The sequence below is a fragment of the Staurois parvus genome, unplaced genomic scaffold (assembly GCF_062004578.1).
Source record: "Staurois parvus isolate SC_StPar_1 unplaced genomic scaffold, SC_StPar_1.0 ptg003163l, whole genome shotgun sequence".
NCBI classification, from domain to species: Eukaryota; Metazoa; Chordata; class Amphibia; order Anura; family Ranidae; genus Staurois; species Staurois parvus.
Window position 1 is genome coordinate 48901 of NW_028320959.1, and position 13600 is coordinate 62500.

At 47.7% G+C, this 13600-nt stretch overlaps 1 protein-coding gene across 1 annotated transcript in view; it reads right to left on the bottom strand.

Annotated features, from left to right (window-relative positions):
- Nucleotides 1–13600, bottom strand: part of LOC149428525 (KICSTOR complex protein SZT2-like) — a gene marked incomplete at its 3' end in the record, with an annotated part of 69874 nt that overhangs the window by 28919 nt on the left and 27355 nt on the right. The window contains exons 6-9 of the mRNA XM_089667302.1: nucleotides 9831–9912; nucleotides 9487–9756; nucleotides 4084–4222; nucleotides 1569–1685 (exon numbers count right to left, since the gene is read on the bottom strand). Coding sequence (XP_089523428.1) covers nucleotides 1569–1685; nucleotides 4084–4222; nucleotides 9487–9756; nucleotides 9831–9912 — 608 coding nt within the window. The remainder of the gene's footprint in view (nucleotides 1–1568; nucleotides 1686–4083; nucleotides 4223–9486; nucleotides 9757–9830; nucleotides 9913–13600) is intronic.

Here is a 13600-nt window from a genome sequence, read left to right on the forward strand (position 1 = left end):
AGCCACGGCTCTGTGTGTGAATGGACACATGGAGCATCAGCTTGTGAACGCGCCTGCTTGGGTGTCCCCATACCAAGCTAATTGCTGCGGGAGCACCTGACAGGAGAAAGGAGCGCCGGCAGTAGACCAGAGAAGAGGGAGGCTCGGATCGGGGCTGCTCTGTGCAAAACCACCACACAGAGCAAGTTTTTTTTTTTTTTTTTTATTAATGTAAGCCTTTAGTATGACTTTAAGTGATTTCCAACTTCCAGGGGCTTTCTCCAGGTATGGTATATGTACTGCACACTCACAAGACAAACGAGGATTCAAACTAAAAAGAAAGCCAAGGGATCAGACAGATCAGAAAACGGCTCCCCCGACTCTATCCAGGCCATGCACAGCTGATGCATTTCACCCCACCCACGGGGCTTAGTCATGGAGGCTGGGGTGAAACGCGTAGCATGGCCTCATGGAGCCTGGCTGAAGCCATTTCTTATCTGTCTGACACCTTGGCTCTCTTTGGTGTGCGGTGGTTTGGATCCTTGTTTGCCTTGTGAGGTTTTTTAACCTTCATGAGTTCTATGCATGAAGATAAAAAGCATTTTCTGTGCAGCATCCCCCCCTAATACTCACCTAAGCCCCCTCTAGCTCCAGCGATTTGCACTGGAATCTCGGCTATCCTGGGACTCCCTCTCCATATTGGCTGAGACAGCAGTGGGAGCCATTGGCTCCTGCCAATCACAGACAGTGAGCCAATGAGAAGAGAGAGGAGGCACAGCCAAGCCGCGGCTCCATGTGTGAATGGACACATGGAGCATCGGCTTGGGAACGCGCCTGCTCGGGTGCCCCATACCAAGCTAATTGCTGCGGGAGCACCTGACAGGAGAGAGGAGCACTGGCAGGGGACCCGAGAAGAGGAGGATCAGGGCTGCTCTGTGCAAAACACTACACAGAGCAATTATTTATTTTATTAATGTAAGCCTTTAGTATCACTTTAAGTGATTTCCAACTTCCAGGGGCTTTCTCCAGGTATGGTATATGTACTGCACACTCACAAGACAAACGAGGATTCAAACTAAAGAAAGTCCAGGGATCAGACAGATCAGAAAACGGCTCCCCCGACTCTATCCAGGCCATGCACCCCTGCTGCATTTCACCCCACCCATGGGGCTTAGTCATGGAGGCTGGGGTGAAACGCGTCAGTGGGGTGGTCTGATGGACCCAGGCTGAAGCCATTTCTTATCTGTCGGATACCTTGGCTCTCTTTGGTGTGCGGTGGTTTGAATTCTTGTTTGCCTCGTGTGTACAGAGACAGGAAAGGCTCTCCCCAACGTGTCACCCTTTTCAGCGAGTCATCTGAATCCGTGATGGAGACCTGGAGCGGCACCTGAAGATTTTATGGTGTATGGTCACAATATATACTGCACAGTTACACTGGTCCGAGTTGGATCACTGTAACGATGTATAAAAAATCCATACCTGGAATTCATCCCTAATGAATTGAAAATGGCAACAAAAATGACGTAACAGACTAATGCCACACTCGATGACATGAGAAAGGAAAGGAAGCGTAGCAGCCAATGGTTCACCTCTGCTCCACATTGGATGGGAATCGTTCTAAGGTAGGTGGCATCTCTTCATCAGAGCGATAGGAGGATGGCTGGGCAGGCGAGCGGGGAAAGGAAACGCTGCTCTCAGAAGTATACCTGGGAAAGAGAGAGAGGAAATGATATGGGAGGGATCAAACACAACACAATGACAGTGTAGACAAAATCAGCAAAACGCCCGTGGCCAGTGTCATGTGACCGCTGAGACCAATCACAGCAAAATCACATGTCAATTGTATACAATGGATGGCTTCCTGTCATGTCATCCATTGTATACAATTATGTTGCTAACGGTTACTGGTCAAAGCAGTCACATGATACAGACAGGGCCAATCACAGCCCATCTGTATCATGTGATGAGCTCTGCCCAATCACAGCTAATCACAACAAAAGACTGAATGAATCATTCAGTAACAATGACCGCAAATATCAATAAAATACATTGGTATTAGCAATCATAAGGTGTTCAAAAAAAAAAAAAATCCTGATCACTTGCCCAGAGTAGCGCAATGTTACTATGGAAACATTGTATTGCTTTGGTCAAAGTGTGGTGAAAAAAAAAAATATAATAAAAAAAAAAAATATAATAAAGAAAAAAAATAGAAATAGAAAAATTTGAAGAAAAAAAAATAAACAATTAAATTATTTTAATTTTTTTACATACTGTCACCAGTCAGTGACTCTGATCACCGCCACACCAGTTATATAATAACGCTGTACTGGACTGGTGACAATATGTACAAAAAAAAAAAAAGTGATTTTTTTTTTTTTCATTTCTACATTTTCCAAAAAATTGTAAACTCACCATGCCTCTTACTAAATGCCTTGAACTGTCTATTTTTCCAAAACTGGGTGATTTGGGGGGTATTTGTACTATCCTGGTGTTTTCGGACCTCAAGAAATGAAATGGGCCATCAGTACATCCGGATTAATTGTAAAAGTAAAATTTGGTGTATTATTTAATGGTGACCAATGTGCCAATTTATTGAAGCCATGGTTGGAACTCTAAAAGCTGCCAAACGTAAGAAGATTGATCAACCAAGATTGACCTTGGTTTGTGCACTCTATAAACACTTTCCTAAACACTAAATAAGATACACTAATTTGGGGTATTTTCACCAAAGAAATGTAGCAGAATACATTTTGACCTAAATTTATGAAGAAACGTTATTTATTTGCAAAATTTTATAACAGAGACACAGAAAAATGTGTTTTTTTTATTCAAAAGTTTCAGGTTTTGTTTTGCAAAAAAAAAAAAAAAAAAAAAGAAACTCAGGGGTGATTAAATATCACCAAGAGAAAGCTCTATTTGTGTGAAAAAAATTATAATATTTTCATATGGGTACAGTGTTGCATGACCACGCAATTGTCATTCAAAGTGTGACAGCGCTGAAAGCTGAAAATTGGCCTGGACAGGAAGGGGGTGAAAGTGGTCAAGGAGAGAAGAAGGGGGTGCAGGCCAGGCTTTATTATTATTATACAGGATTTATGGCGCCAACAGTTTGCTCAGCGCTTTACAATATAACGGGAGACAATACAGCAACAATACCGTTCAATACAAGAGGGATAGGAGGGCCCTGATCCTGGGAGCTTACAATCTAAGAGGGAGGGGCTAGTGGTACAAAAGGTAGTAACTGTGGGGGATGGACTGAGGGCAGGATAGGCTTCCCTGAAGAGATCGGTTTTCAGAGATCGCCTAAAGTGAGCAGAGTAGGCGACAGTCTGATAGATTGGGGTGAAAAAATGATAATATTTTCATATGTGTACAGTGTAGCATGACCGCGCAATTGTCAAAGTGCGACAGCTGAAAGCTGAAGACTGGCCTGGACAGGAAGGGGGTAAAAGTGGTTAAGCAGAGAAGAGGGGGGTGCAGGCCAGGTTGAATATAGCCCGTGCTCCCTCTCTTTCTTTGCACACAGCTTCTTCGGATATCGCTGGTCCATTGAGGGCAGCAAGGCTCGCATTCCCAACAAGTACTCCATGTGGGGTCTCTGACATTGCGGAGCTCATTGTCCAGCGCAGGAGATCCAGCATTCATTTGTTCACGCTTTTTTTTATCAGGCTGAATATAGCTTTGAATTAGCAAGCCATAATTCACAATTTTTTTTGTATTTTTTAGCTTTTGAGGCTGTTTATCAGATACGTCACATCTGTCATCACATGAGGCTAGCGTTATGAGCTTTTCATTTTTCTTGAATTTCCTGAACCCAAAATTCACATTTATTTGCTCTGTCCTGGCCTACAGAACACCTTCCCCTCATTCTTAAAAAGAAGAGAAGAGTGGGAGGTGATCTGTACTTCTATCCTAGGGTGACAACTCTGCTCCTCCATAGACAGAGTGAAATGAAGGGTGTCATGATAGGACAAGGAGGTGTGTTACTGGCAGGAGAAACATGAAAAAGAAAGCTAAAGCAGCCATCACATCTAAAGACTGGTGACCGGCCATATATGAACTAGAACGGTGTTACATAGGTATGCAGCATGGCACAGAGCGTACCGAGTATGCTGTGAGTCCTCGCTCGCCCCCTCAATCTCCAGCGGCAAAGTCAGCACATATATGTCCAACATTACGCTCAGATCTCCCAGAGAGATGCTTTGTAGTGTCTCACTGTTCTCAAGACATCCAATAACTTCACCTGGAAAACAACAGGAAAAGGCATCACAAAGGCATCAGCTTACATCTGAAACAGTAAGAAAGATTATAACAGTGTCAGGCTGACAACACTAACTCAGATTTCAGCATTGGAGAGGAATCGTTGTCAGCCAATACCAAGCACGCTTCTTATCAGCCAATAAATACCAAGCGCGCTTCTTGTCAGCCAATAAATACCAAGCGCGCTTCTTGTCAGCCAATAAATACCAAGCGCGCTTATCAGCCAATAAATACCAAGCGCGCTTCTTGTCAGCCAATAAATACCAAGCGCGCTTCTTGTCAGCCAATAAATAGCAAGCGCGCTTCTTGTCAGCCAATAAATACCAAGCGCGCTTCTTGCCAGCCTATAAATACCAAGCGCGCTTCTTGCCAGCCAATAAATACCAAGCGCGCTTCTTGCCAGCCAATAAATAGCAAGCGCGCTTTCTTGCCAGCCAATAAATAGCAAGCGCGCTTCTTGCCAGCCAATAAATAGCAAGCGCGCTTCTTGCCAGCCAATAAATAGCAAGCGCGCTTCTTGCCAGCCAATAAATAGCAAGCGCGCTTCTTGCCAGCCAATAAATAGCAAGCGCGCTTCTTGCCAGCCAATAAATAGCAAGCGCGCTTCTTGCCAGCCAATAAATAGCAAGCGCGCTTCTTGCCAGCCAATAGCAAGCGCGCTTCTTGCCAGCCAATAGCAAGCGCGCTTCTTGTCAGCCAATAGCAAGCGCGCTTCTTGTCAGCCAATAGCAAGCGCGCTTCTTGTCAGCCAATAGCAAGCACGCTTCTTGTCAGCCAATAGCAAGCATGCTTCTTGTCAGCCAATAGCAAGCACGCTTCTTGTCAGCCAATAGGAAACACGCTTCTTGTCAGCCAACACCAAGCATGCTTCTTCTCAGCGCATGAACAAGAATTGGCTCTTTAATAAATATTAATAAAGCCTAATATTAACCACTTCCCGTCCGGCCCATGTCCATAAACGGCCAGACGGGAGCAGTGCAGGGGCGGGGGGGCGTATAATCATTCACTGCCTGTGCGCTCCCTGGGAGATTTATGAAAAAAGATTATTAGCAAAAAGAAAAACACTTTTTTCAAAATCTTTGGATTTTTTTTTTATTTTATATAGCAAAAAAATAAAAATCCCAGCGGTGAATAAATACTACCTCTTTCTCTCTCTGTCTTGCCCCTGAGCATTATTCCTCCCACTGACACCAATTTTGGGGCACTATTCCCCCCACTGACACCAATGATGGGGCACTATTCCTCCCACTGACACCAATGATGGGGCACTATTCCTTCCACTGACACCAATGATGGGGAACTATTCCTCCCACTGATACCAATGATGGGGAACTATTCCTCCCACTGACACCAATGATGGGACACTATTCCTCCCACAGACACCAATGATGGGACACTATTCCTCCCACTGACACCAATGATGGGACACTATTCCTCCCACTGACACAAATGATGGGGCACTATTCCTTCCACTGACACCAATGATGGGGAACTATTCCTCCCACTGATACCAATGATGGGGAACTATTCCTCCCACTGACACCAATGATGGGGCACTATTCCTCCCACTGACACCAATGATGGGGCACTATTCCTCCCACTGACACCAATGATGGGGCACTATTCCTCCCACTGACACAATGATGGGGCACTATTCCTCCCACTGACACCAATGATGGGGCACTATTCCTCCCACTGACACCAATGACGGGGCACTATTCCTCCCACTGATACCAATGATGGGGCACTATTCCTTCCATTGATACCAATGATGGGGCACTATTCCTCCCACTGACACCAATGTTGGGGCACTATTCCTCCCACTGATACCAATGATGGGGCACTATTCCTCCCACTGATACCAATGATGGGGCACTATTCCTCCCACTGACACCAATGATGGGGCACTATTCTTCCCACCGACACCAATGATGGGGCACTATTCCTCCCACCAACACCAATGATGGGGCACTATTCCTCCACTGATACCAATGATGGGGCACTATTCCTCCCACTGACACCAATGATGGGGCACTATTCCTTCCCACTGACACCAATGATGGGGCACTATTCCTCTCACTGACACCAATGATGGGGCACTATTCCTCCCACTGACACCAATGGTGGGGCACTATTCCTCCCACTGACACCAATGGTGGGGCACTATTCCTCCCACTGATACCAATGATGGGGCACTATTCCTCCCACTGACACCAAAGACGGGGCACTATTCCTCTCACTGACACCAATGATGGGACACTATTCCTCCCTCTAACCCCAATAATGGGACACTATTCCTCCCACTGATACCAATGATGGGGCACTATTCTTCCCACTGACACAAATGATGGGGCACTATTCCTCCCACTGACACCAATGATGGGGCACTATTCCTCCCACTGACACCAATGATGGGGCACTATTCCTCCCACTGACACCAATGAAGGGCACTATTCCTCCCACTGACACCAATGATGGGGCACTATTCCTCCCACTGACACCAATGATGGGGCACTATTCCTTCCACTGACACCAATGATGGGGCACTATTCCTCCCACTGACACCAATGATGGGGCACTATTCATCTCACTGACACCAATGATGGGGCACTATTCCTCCCACTGACACCAATGATGGGGCACTATTCCTCCCACTGACACCAATGATGGGGCACTATTCCTCTCACTGACACCAATGATGGGACACTATTCCTCCCTCTAACCCCAATAATGGGACACTATTCCTCCCCACTGACACCAATGATGGGGCACTATTCCTCCCACTGACACCAATGATGGGGCACTATTCCTTCCACTGACACCAATGATGGGGCACTATTCCTTCCACTGACACCAATGATGGGGCACTATTCCTCCCACTGACACCAATGATGGGACACTATTCCTCCCTCTAACCCCAATAATGGGACACTATTCCTCCCCACTGACACCAATGATGGGGCACTATTCCTTCCACTGACGCCAACTATTTCTCCTCCAAATACCAAAGATGGACCATTGTTTACTCCCACTGGGCACAGTCCGGCCCCCTAAAGTCAGAAGGACAGTAAACTAGCCCTTTGCTTAAAAAGTTTGGAGACCCCTGGTTTAGAGAATGCCAAAGCTCAACTCAAGCTGTGAAAAGGAAAAGAATCAATGTAAGCTCTATGCATTGGTCCAGGTGGGGAATTGATGGTTCTCAGGTGTGGTTAGTAGTCAATCTTGTCTTTATGGTATCCCTTAGGCTACGTTCACACTAGCCTTGTGTGCAGGCGGCAGAGAGGCGTTTGGGAAGCGTTTTTACCGCTTCCCAAACACCTCTGCCAATTCTGCACATTACAGCACATGGTGCTGTTCTAACGGGAGCGTTTGCGTCGCGTCGCGGCAAAACGGACGCCTCTGGACGAGTCAGGAGGCTTTGAAGCCTCCTATTCTCGTCTATGGTGCAGCTCCGCAAACGCCCGGCCGGCGTTTGCGGTGCGGTTGCGGAGCGGTAACACCACTCAAACTGCATTATAGGCGTTTGTGGAGCATTATTAACGCTTGGCAAACGCCTAGCAACCGCCGCTAAACCGCGCATGCGGCATTTGCGGAGCGTTTGCCGAGCGTTAAAAAACGCTCCGCAAACGCCGGACCAACGCTTGCCAAACGCTATAGGGGCGTTTGGCAAGCGTTGGCAAAACAGCCTAGTGTGAACGAGCCCTTAGCGCTGTGCTTAGCCCAACAAAGTGCTAATGATAATGAACTAGGCCTTTGTGCCCATTATTTTACCTTTTGTGCAGTTTGCTTTCTGATTTGGCTGACAGATGGGTGCAACACGTGGTAAAAATGTCATTCCCTTTTCCTCATAGAAATTGAACCATCAGTGCTAGAGGTCAAACTAATTTCCAACATGTCCAAAAATATATGAATGTGACAAGAAGCAGTTCCCAAAATTGAAAATGCTCACTATTATTATTATTATTATTATACAGGATTTATGGCGCCAACAGTTTGCTCAGCGCTGTACAATATAACGGGAGACAATACAGCAACAATACAGTTCAATACAAGAGGGATAGGAGGGCCCTGATCCTGGGAGCTTTCAATCTAAGAGGGAGGGGCTGGTGGTACAAGAGGCAATAACTGTGGGGGATGGACTGATGGGAGAAATAGAAGATTCGGTTATTAGCTGAAGGCAGGATAGGCTTCCATGAAGAGAGATTTTCAGAGATCACCTAAAAGTGGGCAGAGTAGACGATAGTCTGATGGATTTGGGTAGAGAGTTCCAGAGGATGGGGGAGGCTCTGGAGAAGTCCTGGAGATGAGCATAGAAGGAGGAGACAAGGGAGCTAGAAAGCTGGAGGTCGTGGGAGGAGCGTTATTGTTAATGTTTTGAATGTTATTCTTTGGGCAATGGGAAGCCAGTGCAGGGATTGGCAGAAAGGGATGGAGGACACTGAGTGGAGGGATTGGCAGAGAGGGGTGAGGACACTGAGTGGAGGCTAGTGGAGGGATTGGCAGAGGGGGTGGAGAACACTGGGTGGAGGCTAGTGGAGGGATTGGCAGAGGGGGTGGAGAACACTGGGTGGAGGTCAGTGGAGGAATTGGCAGAGAGGGATGGAGGACACTGAGCGGAGGTCACTGGAAGGATTGGTAGAGAGGGGTTGAGAACACTGAGTGGAGGTCAGTGGAGGGATTGGCAGAGAGGGATGGAGGACACTGAGTGGAGGTCAGTGGAGGGATTGGCAGAGAGGGATGGAGGACACTGAGTGGAGGTCAGTGGAGGGATTGGCAGAGAGGGATGGAGGACATTGGGTGGAGGACACTGGAAGGATTGGTAGAGATGGATGGCAGATACAGAACGGTTAGTAAGGTGGATGAGTCTGGCAGCAGCATTCATGATAGACCGAAGAGGGGATAGCCTGCGATGAGGTCGGCCAATGAGGAGGGAGTTACAATAGTCAAAACGAGAGATAACAAGGGAGGGAATAAGTTGCTTAGTAGTTTCTGAGGTTACAAACGGGCGTATCTTGGAGATGTTGCGGAGGTGAAGTCTACAAGATTTGGACAGCGATTGGATTTGGGGCTGAAAGGACAGATGGGAGTCCAGGATTACACCTAGTACCCTGGCATGAGGGTACTCATGGTTCTATCGTCACACCTTGTGCTGCCCATTTGTTGAAAATGATGCTGGTATCAAAAACACACTAGGCAAAATGCAATGTGGATTAATCAGTTACATCCCATGCTGTCCTATTAACTCACCAAGGCAGGTGGGCAGTGTCAGTACCGCCATGGAACCGTGCTGATTCTTGTGGGTCATCGAGCAGATGAGATGCACAAATAGAGGTGGCATTTCGTGCTCCGGCAAGTCTTGTCCATTCAGAGAGTCTCCTCCTAAGACGCTGAAAGAATCATCGTCCTGGTTCACGGTCTCCGATTCTGATAGCGATTCAGCATTATCTGAGTGCTCCCGATACTCCACCTCCAGGTCTGGGTCACTCTCGGTAACAATGCCACCGGCTGATGTATTACCTGTGATGACAAAAGACAATCAGAAACAAACCCAGCTCACCTGAATACTGAAGTCATCAATGACCACGCTTCACCTTCTTCCATGGCCTGTTCTGCCTCGGAGACCTCCAGGTCTTCACTTGGTTTCCTATCTCCTCTGTCTTGAGCAGCATTCTCCTGTGAGGGTGAGAAAGTGAACATACAAGGAATTCAGTGGCTGCAGCCGGTGATCAGGGTATTCCAACAGAAGAAGGTCCTACTGTTGGAATACAATGTCCTGCTGGGGAAATGTGGTGGTGGTGGGGTAATTTCTCTATCCTCCTTGTTTGTGTGGATGAAGGAATCTGTTGGTTTATTATGTTCAGCCTGCTGGCTGAAAGAAAAAAAAATCAAAAACTGAAATGGATGTTGTATGCCCAGCTTGAGTTTCAGATGAAGTCTGAGTGGCCAGGTTATTCCCCATCTTCTCATATTCTCTATGGCCAGCTTTAGTTTTCGATGAAGTTCGAGTGACCGGTTCATTCCCCATCTTCTTTTGTCCCCTTGGACATTTTAGCATTGAGATCGTCCTGCTATGGTTTCAGATACGTCACCTATCCACCTTGGAGCCTCTTGTGTTCTCTTGTGGGCTTGGTGAGCAATCATTTTTATTTTTTGCAAAACATTAGTATCGTGTTGGGCTGTCTGGTATCCCTACCACCTTGGTGGGGTCTTTTCTCTAAACAAATCTATTTTGATATAAGTCTCTCCTCTTTAGTGAGATATCTTACATTTTCATAAAAAAACAAAAAAAAACAAAAAACAAAAAACACAAATGTACACAGCAATGGTTAAAAAACTAGGATTCGACTAATGTGTACATTTGTTTGTGTGGGGTTTTTTTTCTCCCCCTTTTAACATTCTGCTAATACTTTGTGAAGTAGTACTGCCTGGACCTTGAAGAAGGGGACATTCCCCGAAAGCTTGTCCTCAAAATTGTACGTTAGTGCAAATAAAAATGTATCACGGACAGTCCTCAATTGTTTCTGTCGCAAATGCACTAATACGGCTACAATCACCTGAAACAGTCATGTGGCTGTAATTTTCAAACCTTACGGATATTAAAAGCAGAACTAAAATCTCCACATTTACTTTTCCTTTAACCCCCCTGGCGGTATTCCTGAGTGTAGTTCGGGGTAAAGTTTCAGCAGCACAAGCGGTAACCCCCCCCTCCCCCCTGAGCTACACTCAGGAATACACTGCAGCGTTGCTCCGGGATCTCTTCTTCACTTACCTTGTCCTGCGCTCCCGCGATGTCCCCCCTGCAGGGTCCTTTGGCCGATGCCGGCATCTGTCTTCCGGGTTCTGTTCCCTGCGACGTCGTGATGTACGGGGGACGGAACGGCGGGAAATTTAAAAATGTGAAAAAGTGACATTCACTAAAATCACATAGTATAACATTCCTGTATCAAACCATTTCACATACATTTTGTCCCGAGTGCTTTGTCCGGCGCCCTGCCTGCATTATTACTGTTCTTTCTGCCTGGAAACTGAGAAACGTCCATGGCGTCCAAAAAGCGTTCCTTTAGGTCAGACGCGGTTTTAGAGCGGCTAGAGAACAGCGATAGTAAATCAGAACCACTTGCAGAATTGAGTGATAATGATTGGTGGGGGAAATTCCTCATCAGACACTGAAAACGATTCGGCGACTGAGCTCAGCGATGTGCGAACTTGGCGCTCTATTTCACATTTCAGTGTTTTTGGTTTGATTACATTATTGAATTATATTTATTATTAGATTATTTTTTATGATTATTAAATTATAATTTATGATTTCGTGTTTCAAAGTTTTATCCTCCCCGGGATGTTTACTAGACTCTTGTTCGGACAGATTTCAGTGAGTTATTCATAAAAATTGCAGGCCTGCAATAAAAAAAAATACATATTTCCATGCAAAAAAATGTACCGCTTTGAGCACAGAAATATGGACATAATCAGACCGCTAGGGAGGTTAACGGTCCGAAATCCATCACCGGCATATTCTATCCGGCTTTTGGCGAGTGCCAGGCTGCAGCTGTCTTCATTGGCCAAAGTGTGATGATGTCCCTTCCTGCGCAGGAGTTCGGTCATCCCGGCACACAGGCACTGTGCTGGAATGTAAACAGAGCTGTGCTTTCTCAGCTTACAGTGCATTCCAAAGACGACTGAGAGCAAGCAGGTTTATTTCATTGCAGAAGAGACATTGTGGGGTTGATTTCCAAAAACTGGAGCACTCAGAATCTGGTGCAGTTGTACATGGTAACCACATTCTAACTTGTTCTATGAAGCTTTGACGATAAAACCTGGAAACTGATTGGTTTCTATGCAGAGCTGCTCCAGAAGTTGCACTCTGCAGTTTTACTGAACAACCCCCTAATGTTTCTTCTGCATATAGTTACATACCGTATTTTTCGCCGTATAAGACGCACCTGACCATAAGACGCACCTAGGTTTTAGAGGCAGAAAAAACAGGAAAAAAAAATTCTGAACTAATGGACTGCGGACATAGTACAGGGATGACCAGAGACTGCGGACACAGTACAGGGATGACCAGAGACTGCGGACACAGTACAGGGATGACCAGAGACTGCGGACATAGTACAGGGATGACCAGAGACTGCGGACATAGTACAGGGATGACCAGAGACTGCGGGCGGCACAGGGATGACCAGAGACTGCGGGCGGCACAGGGATGACCAGAGACTGCGGGCAGTGAGTACAAGGGATACCAGAGACCTTGGCGGGGGCGGCCCCCATCGCGGAACCAAGACTGCGCGGCAAGGTGACAGAGACTGCGGATAGTACAGGGAGACTGCGGACATAGTACAGGGATGACCAGAGACTGCGGACATAGTACAGGGATGACCAGAGACTGCGGGCGGCACAGGGATGACCAGAGACTGCGGGCGGCACAGGGATGACCAGAGACTGCGGGCGGCACAGGGATGACCAGAGACTGCGGACATAGGTACAGGGATGACCAGAGACTGCGGGCGGCACAGGGATGACCAGAGACTGCGGGCGGCACAGGGATGACCAGAGACTGCGGGCGGCACAGGGATGACCAGAGACTGCGGGCGGCACAGGGATGACCAGAGACTGCGGACGGCACAGGGATGACCAGAGACTGCGGACGGCACAGGGATGACCAGAGACTGCGGACGGCACAGGGATGACCAGAGACTGCGGGGACGGCACAGGGATGACCAGAGACTGCGGGACGGCACAGGGATGACCAGAGACTGCGGACGGCACAGGGATGACCAGAGACTGCGGACGGCACAGGGATGACCAGAGACTGCGGACGGCACAGGGATGACCAGAGACTGCGGACGGCACAGGGATGACCAGAGACTGCGGACGGCACAGGGATGACCAGAGACTGCGGACGGCACAGGGATGACCAGAGACTGCGGACGGCACAGGGATGACCAGAGACTGCGGACGGCACAGGGATGACCAGAGACTGCGGACGGCACAGGGATGACCAGAGACTGCGGACAGTACAGATGACTGCTGACCTTTGGGGAGGTGGGGAGCGGGTACCTGAATTTGACAGGTACCCGCTCTTACTTCCGCAGAGTTTTTATTTGATCTTACCTGTTCCTCGATCCAGCGGCGCGCGGTCTTCTCGGCTTCTGTAATGGCGCTCGGCATGACAGCCGGGTGCCCAGTGCGCATGAGCGAGAAGCACTTGCGCTTTGTGATTGGTCCGGCGGCTTCTGGGATCTGTCATGTGTCCCAGGTACCGCCTTACCATTCACAAAAAGCACCGCTTCTTGCGCATGCGCACTTGGCACCCGGCTGTCATGCCCAGTGCCCACACTACAGAAGCCGGGAAGACAGC